The 10950-nt window shown below is 41.4% G+C and overlaps 1 protein-coding gene across 3 annotated transcripts in view; it reads left to right on the forward strand.

Moving 5' to 3' along the window:
* MMS22L (MMS22 like, DNA repair protein) overlaps positions 1-10950 on the forward strand; it is a 206780-nt gene that overhangs the window by 29356 nt on the left and 166474 nt on the right. For all 3 annotated transcript variants that reach the window (XM_019520182.1, XM_019520183.1, XM_019520184.1), the window contains exons 4-7: positions 4811-4863; positions 8734-8821; positions 8940-9117; positions 10103-10196. In XM_019520182.1, coding sequence (XP_019375727.1) covers positions 4811-4863; positions 8734-8821; positions 8940-9117; positions 10103-10196 — 413 coding nt within the window. The remainder of the gene's footprint in view (positions 1-4810; positions 4864-8733; positions 8822-8939; positions 9118-10102; positions 10197-10950) is intronic.

Genomic DNA, 10950 nt, shown 5'->3' on the forward strand with positions numbered 1-10950 from the left:
GCTGGACTCGTTTGAGTCCCATTTCTCTTTTTGGGGTTTTTGTTGTTCTCCCGCCCTGGCGGGGGGTCGGGCTAGAAGATCTACTAGGTCCCTTCCGACCCTTAATCTATGAATCTATGAATCTATGAATTTATGGTGGCTGCCCACTGATTTCGCAGACAGAACGTGGCCCTGCCCATCACCACTGATTGACTATGAGATCTGTCTGTCATGCAGCCCCATCCTTTGCCACCAATTGGTGGAGAGGGGCAGGACCACATGACAAGCAAACCTTGAAGGGTGAGGGTGGTAGCCCTTTGAGTGGGCAGCTACCCCTTTCCCACTGGGCAAGCTGCTGCAACACCCTGATGATGGCAGACTCCCTTTGGGGAGCCAGAATTTTATTTTCTGTAAGCCTCCCCGCTCCCCCGTGCAGATTTCATGGGCATTGCCCAGATTTTGCAGAATCCAAGAAATTCACAAAATTGCAAATTTGGTAGGTCCCTACTTATATTGTGCTACTGATGCAAAAAATGCCAGTAAGATACAGGGATGTATTAAGAGGGCTATTGCAGTCAAGTCACAGGAAGTTATTCCTTCTGTTTAGCACTTTTGTGGCTTCACTTGTGTCCAGTTTTGGGCACTACACTTCAAGAAAGACATGGGCAAATTGGAAAGAGTAACAAAAGAGCAACGACAACATGGAGATATACAAGGGAAGGTTGGAATAATCGGGTTTACTTCAGGAGGGATAAGGCCAGCATTGAGAGGGTCCAGAGGAGGGCCACTCATATGATCAGGGGGCAGCAGGGCAGGCTGTACGAGGAGAGGCTAAGGGTTTATATACGGCCACTAGATCCCCTCTCAGCCTTCTCTTGTGGAGGCTGAAACCTGTTCAGCCTCCACAAGAGAAGGCTGAGAGGGGATCTAGTGGCCGTACATAAAGTTACCAGGGTGGACCAGAGGGGACTGGGTGAGACCCCGTTTCCCCGAGCACCTCCTGGAGTAACAAGGAACAATGGCCATAAGTTGATTGAGAGTAGGTTCAGGCTAGACATCAGGAGGCACTACTTCACAGTCAGGGCAGCCAGGGTCTGGAACCAGCTTCTAAGGGAAGTAGTGCTGGCTCCTACCTTAGGGGTCTTTAAAAGGGGGCTTGATAACTCCCTAGCTGGGGTCATATGGGCTTAAACTTAGTAGGGGTTGTAAGAGCCCTGTATTCATTCCTGCCCAGGGCAGGGGGTCGGATTAGATGATCTGCTCGGGTCCCCTCCAACCCTTCTTCTATGAAACTACTTAATGTGGAAGAGAAGACTGAGGGGTGATTTGGTAACAGTCTTCAAATACAAAAAGGGTTGCTTATAAAAAAGGATGGTAGTAGACCTATCTATGTCCACAGTGAACAGGAGAAGAAATGATGATTTTTAAATTGTAACTGAAGAAATTTAGGTTCAATATTAGGAAGCACTGGCTCACTAAGTGTTTTTAAGCACTGGAACAGACTACCTAGAGAGGTTATGGAATCTCCATCTTTGAAGGATTTTAAGTGCTTGTTAAATAAGCATTTTGCTGGGAAAACAGGCAGGGATTTCTGCCTAAAACAAGAATTGGACAATGTGACCTCTTGAGGTCCCTTCCAGCCACTTTTTTTTTTGCCTAGGATTCTTTAATCCTTTTCCATACCCAGTTGTGCTTGTATAAGTGTATCATCTGCCCATGTCTATAATTGCAAATTAAATGTTTTAATAGTTGCCAACCAATGAGAACTGATCTTCAAAAAGTATCAACGCAAATCAGTATTAAAGTTCATTATTTAAATACATCTTTCCTGCTTGTCAGCGTTTTAAAACTCATTCTTAACATCAATTATTTAAATCACTTTAGGATACATTGTTCAATTTCTCTGCTTTCAGCCCTCTCTTTGTGCTATGTGGATTCAGTGATTTCTTGTTTTAAACATTGACTCTGTATTTGACTGCCTTGCTTCTTGTTCTTCTGCCCCTCTAACCATTGGTTTTGGTGTTTCTCTGTACTGAAGTCACCAAACTCTTGTAATTCCATATTTTCTTATAACAGCTGAAGTGGTTAAAGAACTTATGCTATTTCTAAAAGTTTGTGGTGTAGGTGAGGATTGATGGAGCTCAGTCAAGGTGAATGAAATGGTACAGGGAGTGGAAGGAGTGGTAGAGATTTGTCCCCAACTGCAGTCCTCACCTTGCATTATATAAGCTGTCAGTCTGAGTGTATTGGGTCCTTACATTTTTGCTGAAGATTTTTTTTAAGGGTTTCCTAACTTAAACTTGATAAAAAGGGTGTAATCTTTTCTTTTGATTTTACCACAGTTATCTATCCCTTTCTCACATCCAGATTGCTGCTGTGAGCTCTATACGGGGGCTACACGACACCTGAAAATTGCAGTTAGTGCAGACTGCAACTGCATTTTTATTAAATACCTCTTCCTGTAGAGAGATGTTGCACCTGTGCTCTGAGAGTTGCTGTAGCTGTCAACTGACTTTCTGATTTTTCAGTGATGTTGTTGATTTTTGACCAACACAAATGTAGATTATTTGAAACCTGCCTACCTTGGATAAATTCTACCCTTATGCTGTTCTGTGACTACGTGCTAGTCCTATGTGCTCAACTGCTAGCAGTTGGCCTAATTTCTATGGAGTTTTTGTGGGTGAAGCCCTGCTAGCATAGGTGTTCTATTTTAGACCTGATTTCTGTTCTGCTTTTTAGCCAGAACTTGGAATTGGTGCTACAAGGCACCAGTTGGGCATGGACCAACCTTTTCTTTCAGGTTTTTTATGGGGTATGATGTTGAAGGCTCTGAGGGAGGTTTGGGAGTAAAAGATAAGAGGAGAGTCTGTTATTAGCTGGCTCTAGGGGTGTACTGATAGAGATTTTGGGGTCGATACTGACAGCTGAATTTTAAGGTTGTATATTGGCCAATACCAATCTGATTTCCGATACAGCTGTGTCCAGCTGGTAAGTCTGCTGTGGTGGAAGGGGTGTTGGGGGCAGATCAAGGCCCCTGCAGTGAGGGAGGGAGTGAGGTTGGGGCTTGGGCAGGCACTGCCCAGCTGGGGTGGGGCAGAGTGTGGGACAGAGCCATGGCTCATCTGGGAGGTATTGGGGAGGCAACTCTCACTGCTGCACATACCCTGGCGGGCGTGCCCTGGATCTGTGCAGGGAATGGGTGGGGTGGGCTGCAGCTGCAGCTGCAGGCTGGGGCTGGCACTGAGGCTGTGCCAGGCAGGCGGCAATGGCACTGGGAAGGGGCTGCAGCCACCCAAAAATCACTATCTAGCCCCACTGTGTCCTCACCTCGATCTGCCCCCCCATGCCCCTCCCTTTCCACCACAAGAGACTTACCCGCTGCGCACAGCTCTCCATGCTGCTGGCTGTGCTCCTCACTGCCGATGTGCTGTGACGTGGCTGCGCACGTGCACGGGCCATTTATCAGCCAAATTATCGACCATATCAGGCCAATTTCCAATATAGGCTATTTTCTTTATATCAGTGCTGATCCGATATCGGACCAATGTATCGGTGCACCTCTAGCTGGCTCAGCTCTTTTATTTTCTTTAGCTTTTGGTACAAGCTAAAAGACTGACTAGAACATTTTGCATTAAGTAAATAATAAAATCAAAATTCATGTTTTGGTTATCTTTTACCAGATGCTTGTCTCCGGCTTCCCCCATCTTGCCTCTTCATCCTTTGACATCTCTCTGACATGCTCCAGATTCTTTCAGTTTGTCTTTTTTCCTTATTGAATTTTTCTTGATCTTTCAAAACTTGTGTAGTCTTGTTCTTCCTACATCTTTACTCGTGTTCTGTTTCTTCTTCCTTTCCAAAGGCTGGCTTTAGGTCAGGGATGTCAGACTTACCTTATACCCTAGGTTGGATTTGGATGACAGAGCTTCTTCAAGGCCTGATGCAGCTTAGGGCATGCAGCGGCAGCAACCCCAGTTCTGGAAGGGGATGCAGCAGCGGCAGCAACCCCAGTTCTGGAAGCGGATGCAGCAGCGGCAGCAGCTCCAGTATGGGGCAGCTTTGGCTCCTGCCACGTGCTCCATGCTGAAGCTGTCACTGCTGCCACATGTCCCATCTGTGGCAGTAACTCTAGGTCTGGCTCTGCCATAGGACACATGGCAGCTCTGATCATCTCCAATTTTTTAACCACTCCTCACTCTTCAGAAATAGTGTGAATCTTTTAGAGAGGAAAGTGTTAACAACTTGTTAAGGCAAAAAAGGTGTTTATGAAAACTTAGTAACAGAGGTAGGGCTACATTAGTGGCAAAAGGATGAAGTGATTGGAGAGTGACTATATTAGCCCTCACTTGCCCTACTGCCCATGATTCCTCGTCCACTGGGGCCTAATGGCCCTGGATTCTGTGGTGGGCTGTTCATCCCTGCCGAGACCCCCCCTCTCCCCAACTTCTAGTTGCCTGCCTCAGACAGCGTGGCTCCATGGGTCAGATCTGCCTAGTGACTTCTGTACATTTGACATCCCTGCTTTAGCTATTGTTTCATCCTGGCGTTTCCACATTTCTTCCTAAAGTCCTTTCTGTCAGCCTGGAAGACACCATTGGACTCTTGTTTACATAGTTACTTCATGTTTGCACTCTCTGTAGCCTTCCCAAAGTGGTGTAGTGTCTTCTTAATGTAAGGTTTTTCAGGGCAGACACTTCTCATATTTTGTGCTTTGTACTATACTCATTAGCAGCATGATAAAAATGGCACTGGTAAAAGAATGTATTTACTTATAGTTACTGAATTTATTTGTACTATGGAATGTCATAAACTTATATATGTATTTTTTAAACAGGCAACAAATACACAAACTGGAAAACCTAGTACAGATCGGTTCATCTGACTTCAGTAAGTTTTAGATACTCACTTCTTTCTTGGGGTGGGTTAATGGGCATACAGCTTTGACCACTATGGGGTCTTGATTCCTGATTGGAGCATTTGTGCACTACTTCACTACAAACAACATGTTTTAGCAAAATGCAGTAATGACTTATTATCTCTGGCAGTATACCTACATTCCTGATGCAGTTGACTAAGGTTAGTGGGAAGGTCTGATGTTACCTTTACCAGTAACAGTTAAGCATCTGCTTTAACTGCATGTTGATTATGTAGCAAATGTACAGGGTGAAATTCTGGCTTCATTGAAGTCAATGGGAATTTTTTCATGGACTTCACTGGGGCCAGAGGCTACTTGTAATTCATGACTTTGTGAACCATTCATTCTTTTAATTAACTGTAAAAAAGTTAATTCAGAGTTCAGAATGATTATTCTAGTAATAATTAATGTTTTTAAATATTCTTCTGCTTTACCTTTCAAACAAGTTAGCTTATATTTGCTTACTTTGTAAGTTACTCACAGACTTCATTTGTCTTTCCAACAGAATCAATGAAATGGGAGCCCTACAAAATAGCTTGTTTGAATAAAATATTAAGGAATGGGAAGCAGTATCTTTGTGAAGGATTATTGCAGTTTTGGACTTATTTTTAGTCTGGAAAGATAATTACTTCAGTAAATGGAGAAGTCCAGTAATTGCTCAGAAATGCACTGTCTATAGTGTCTTGATGTTATCAGTAAATAGGTATTGTTATGAAGATAGAAATAAACATTTGCCAGTAGCATAACTGAGTAGGGCACAAGCCCTAGGCATTGCCTAAACGGGGTGCTGGAATTGAGGCAAGGAGTGCCTTGCCCCCCACAAGGCCCCCTGCATTATTTATCTTTCCTGAAGAGGCTCTGGTAGCCAGCACAGAAGAGTTGGTGGGGAGGAAAGGGATGGGAAGGCGGGATGGGTTCCAGTGTGGCCAAGCACCAGAGGGTTAACTCTCATGTTTCTTTTTTTGCATTAACTTCTTTAAGATCAGTAGTTTGCACCCAAGTTTGGAGTTGCACCTCTGATCCTTGTGATTTTTGTTGGAGGTTGTCAAACCCATATTCTCTTTATTTGATGGTCCAAGTAAACAGCTATTTTAAGTTTTAGTAGAGTCTAGGTGTTAGCAAGTTCTGTTAAGTGTGCCTAATTTCAAGGGTTTTTTGACTGTATCATAAACCTCTAGTTTTAGTTTATTTATAATATTTAAAGTCTCAGTCTGACCTAAATGTTGTGGTATCAATTTCTGTGTGCATTATGCACATATCACATGACAAATCATAACATGCCAACAGGCCACATCATAAAATTATTTCACCATGAAGATATTCTTTCAGCTTCCTTGAAGTAACTTTCTTGGCTGATCCTCCATTTTTATTGAGAATAAACTAAAACATCTGGTATGTTTATTATTTATTGAGTTATACTTGAATATAACAAGTGGCAAGTATAGTGTTTGCCAGCAGTCAGAGTAACCTGCACTCCTTCTAATGGAACCAAATCCAATCTTACCTTAGCCCTGCCTGTGAAAAAGGGCTTAGTCACTTCATGGACTAGCTAATACAGTTCTTTCTTTTATATTCTGGTTTACTTCCTTTATTCATTTAACAAATGCATGTAGGGATGTTTCTGTAGTTAAAATAGCAATGCTGTATTTGTAGAAGACCTAAATATGACCCATACCTGGAAATGCAGACAATCTGTGTAGCAGGCACAGAAATCAACAACGGTCCTCTTCGGTGAAATATGCCATGTAAGCGGAAGTACTGCCATCAGAACAAAATCATAAAAGTGGAGAAAAGCTCCAGTAAAACCATTATGAAAAAATGGAAAGGTTGTAGCATCCAATTTTGTAACTAGGCAGGTCTGGTGGCTAGGGGGTCTACTCAAATCATGGGGCCAGCCACCATTTATGTGGGCTTATTGTGGCAGAGGCCCGCCATTTGCCACTGATTGGCCGCATTACAGGTAGGCTTCTCGGCAAATTAGGAGCGGACTGCAGGGATTCAGTGGCCATAAGAACTACCTCTGGGGAGCCAGCATTTTATTTTCAGTAAGGTTTTTTGGGGGGTTTTTGTGGATTTTGCAGGCATTGCCCAGCTTTGCAGGCAATTCCAGAATTCACAATTTCTGCCAAATGTACAAAGTTGTAATTTGAGTAGGTCCCTGGTTGCACATCTTGGACTTGGATAGCTCAAGTTCAGTTTTTTTTACTGTCCTGCAGACTTGCTATGTAACTTGGCCAACTTGCCTAATCAGTCTGTTTTCCATCAGTAAAATGAGCATAACCATGTTTCTCTTTCTCGGAGGTATAATACATGGATAAATACTGTACAAATTATGCTAAATACTATGGTGAGGGAAGCGATACTGATGCTTTAAGCAGGCTGTGACCACTAAAAATGGGTTCACAGAAATCATTGAAAATTGGTTGGGAGGGGTCTTCAGAGATCTTCTTGTTCAACCACCTACCTGAGGCAGGATGTTCCCTATCCAGACCATCCTATGCAAATCCATTACCTAACCTATCAGCAAAACTAAACACAACCCTGACACAACCATAAGCCATGACACCCTAACCTGCCACAGGTAAATTAGAGGACCACAATGGTCAACATCCTGCTGTTGCAAAAGTTGTTTAAAATGCTCTCAAGAGATTACAGGAAGAGGGCTGAACCCCCCTGCTCTAGCCCCACTTTTCTCTCTCTGTAGACAGTAAGATGAGAACAAATGGCTTGAAGTTGCAGCAAAATAGGTTTAGATTGGAACTGGGGGCTGGGGCATGGCCCTCTTTCTGGCTGCCCTTCAATATTTAAAGTCTGCTGTCATATTCCCTATTAAGCGCCTTTGCCCCAAGCTGAACATGCATAGCTCGTTCAGCCTATCCGTGTATGATTTGCCTTCCAAGGCCTTTTTCGTCCTTGTTGCTAGCCTCTGGACCTTCTCTGACTTCATATCCTTTTTAAAATGTGGAGTCCAAAACTGCGCACACTACTTGAGGAGGATCAAACAGTACCAAATAGAGAGGTGGTATCTCTATTGTCCTTCACCTCGTACTCCTGTTGATACATCCCAAAACTGCATTTGTCTTTTGTACAGCTACATCACGCTGCAGCCTTATATTGAACCTGTGTTCCACCAAGACTCCCAGGGCCTTTTTCATAGTTCTGCCATCCAGCTGGGTGTCACCCATTTTGTATTTTTGTTTACTCTTCCCGAGGTGTAGTACCTTGCATTTGTCAGCATTGAACTTCATCATGTTAAGTCCAGCCCAGATTTTCAGTCTGTTAGGATCCGTCTGAATTGTGCTCCTGTCCACCCGCAGTGTATTCAGAGTCCTTTCCAGTTTCATGTGGTCTGTAAATTTGCTCAAGAATCTCTCTATTCCAATGTCCAGATCATTCAAAAACACGTTGAACAGCACTGGGCCCGAGAGAGATCTCTGTGGGACTCTACTTGGAACCACCTGCCATTTTGACATGGATCCATTTACAAGTACCCTTTGTTTGCAGCTGTTAAGCCAGTTTTCTCTTCACCTTCTAACAGTTTTGCTTAGCGCACATTTTCTCAATTTATTTATGAGAGAGTCATGTGGGACTTCATTTTTCCCCTTAGTGCAAATGAGTCATGCTAGACTAAACAGTACCTTTTTCTGTATTTGACTGGACATTGACTTGTGGCCATTTGTAGGAAGGATATTCAGTGGGGAAAATTATAAGGTTTTGTTTACAGTTAAGCTAATTTCTCACAGAATTTACATTACTTTTATTCTAATGAGCATAAGTAATTACAAAGATTTCTTTTGAAAAAATGACTTGGGTTGGAATTATTATTTTGCATTTATTTTAAGGTCATGCTGCAAATTTGCATTCTGAAGCAGACAACCTCAGGCATCAGTGCATTGAATTTTTGCAGTATGTAAAGGTTTTCATCTTTAGGTAAGCTGCCAAGCACAAATTGAGTTACTAGCTTATTTTGTATTTTAATTCTGTAACCATCCCTTATTCATTCTCTAATGATGCATTGATGGTACCGATGATATATTGGTTCATTCAGGTTCCTGGAACCACCAAAAGCAGAGTATGATGGGCTACTACATCCATATGAAGAACTAGAAGCTCAGCTGCCTTCAGTGCTGGTTGATGAGCTTCATGCCTTAACTTTGCATATTGGACACTTACATGAACTCCATGGTAGTATCCTGGGAGCATTTACTGTTCAACCTCCGGCAAAGGTTTGGTTGTTTTTGTGCCTCATTACGTATCATATAGCAGTCCAGGTGTAACTTGTATAGGTTATTGGAAAATAAAAGTATGCTTGATTTCAGAAATGAACTTAATTCTTGTTTATTTTTTGAAGTGCCAAACACATTTTTTAATTCATATGCATTAGACCATATTTACTTCATATGTTGTAGGGTTTTCCCCTACAACATTTCCCTTATGTGGTCTGTATTTGCACTATGCAAGCAACATAGAATAATAATTCAAGGTGACTAAGCAGTCTTGATCAAACACCCTGTCACAGTGTTACTTTTTTTTTTTTAAATTGTCTGTGGTTATCCATGAGGATAGTAAGCTCTGAAATAGATGAAGCGTGTCTACAAAGACGTATTCTAAAAGTTGCTTGAATATATAAAGAGATCTTTTTTTTTTTTTGTAGGTGAAAACTATAGTTTTTTATTTTCACACCTACAACATTTCATACGCTAAAGCATGCACCTGTAGATTTTAATATGTGGTATGGAATCTTCTCATGCTTGTAGATCTGTGAATCATTATCAGGAAGAATGACCTATTTAAGAAATTACATTTATGTTCTTGTCATTCGCTTTTTGAGATAAGGGCTTTGTCCTAGTAGAGAGTGGTTCTGAATTCACATTATTTGAGTGGTTAGCAATTCTATATTCTCAACTAAATTGTGTCCTGGGAAGGAAGGATAATTGGTGATGCTTTACCTGTTGACTTTGAGTTAAGATGCCATGGTGAATTAGGTTGCAGTTTAGAGTAAAGAATTTATGAACGTGCTCTAAGAAAAAAATAATTGTGATGGGAAAAGCATTTTCTGTTTTGCACTAGAATACAGCAGTTAATTTGATAAATATATCAGTGGGGCTTTCATGTGAGAATTGGGGCCTGCCATTCCACATTTCTGAGTAAAGAATCCTGACCTTACTGAGCAACATTACATAGAAAAAACATGATTGTCTTTTATCACAGCTGTTTCCCCCATCATGGCATTTACTCCATCTCCACTTGGATATCCATTGGCTAGTACTGGAAATTCTTCATGTCCTAGGCGAGAAGATGCCAGGTGAGTCTACGTTTTGCAGTGCAACTAATTTCTTATTCTCCTTCTGGATTATTTATATTTTTGATCTGAAGCTATCCAAATTATTTTACTTTTCTTGAGGCTGTAGAAGTTGGGTCTATATTAAGTTGCTTTTATTTTTTGTTTGTTGAAATTAGAGCTTAATACTGACTAAAATTTAAATATGGGGAAGCCAGTTTTTTCAAATTTTCCCACATGCTTGGCCAGTTCACATCAATCTTGATCTGTTAACTATTGATCCTGTCCTAGTGAAGCTTGACCATTAAATCAGAATACAGATTTGCGCTATCTGAAGTAGACTGAGATTGTCAAATTAATTTGTACTTTACACTTACAGGAAGTTGAAGTTTTAATTGTTATTAAAAAGATGCTAAGAATACCTTTGCAGAGATTGTAAGGTGCATTATAGCACAAGGTCTTTTGACATGAATTTATACAGAAAAGCTATCTAAGCATAGCTGGTACGGATTTGAAAAAACTGGCTAAAATTTTAAGATGTCTTGATTCTCTGGTTTGAAGACCTTATCTTTGAAAGAGAGAACTTTCCTACTGGTTCTAGGCTATCTAATTTTGCTTCTATTACTAGACTTCTTAGACAAAATGTTTTAAAGTGATTTCAAATAGAAAATCCACATTATAAACTACAGACTACCACTAAGGAGATATTGAGGAGGGGGAAAAAAGAGATTGTAGCCAAAGGAGTTATGAAAATATAGTGAGAAAAGGGCAAACCAAT

Source organism: Gavialis gangeticus, unplaced genomic scaffold, assembly GCF_001723915.1.
Source record: "Gavialis gangeticus isolate Ggan-Ray unplaced genomic scaffold, GavGan_comp1, whole genome shotgun sequence".
NCBI lineage: Eukaryota > Metazoa > Chordata > Crocodylia > Gavialidae > Gavialis > Gavialis gangeticus.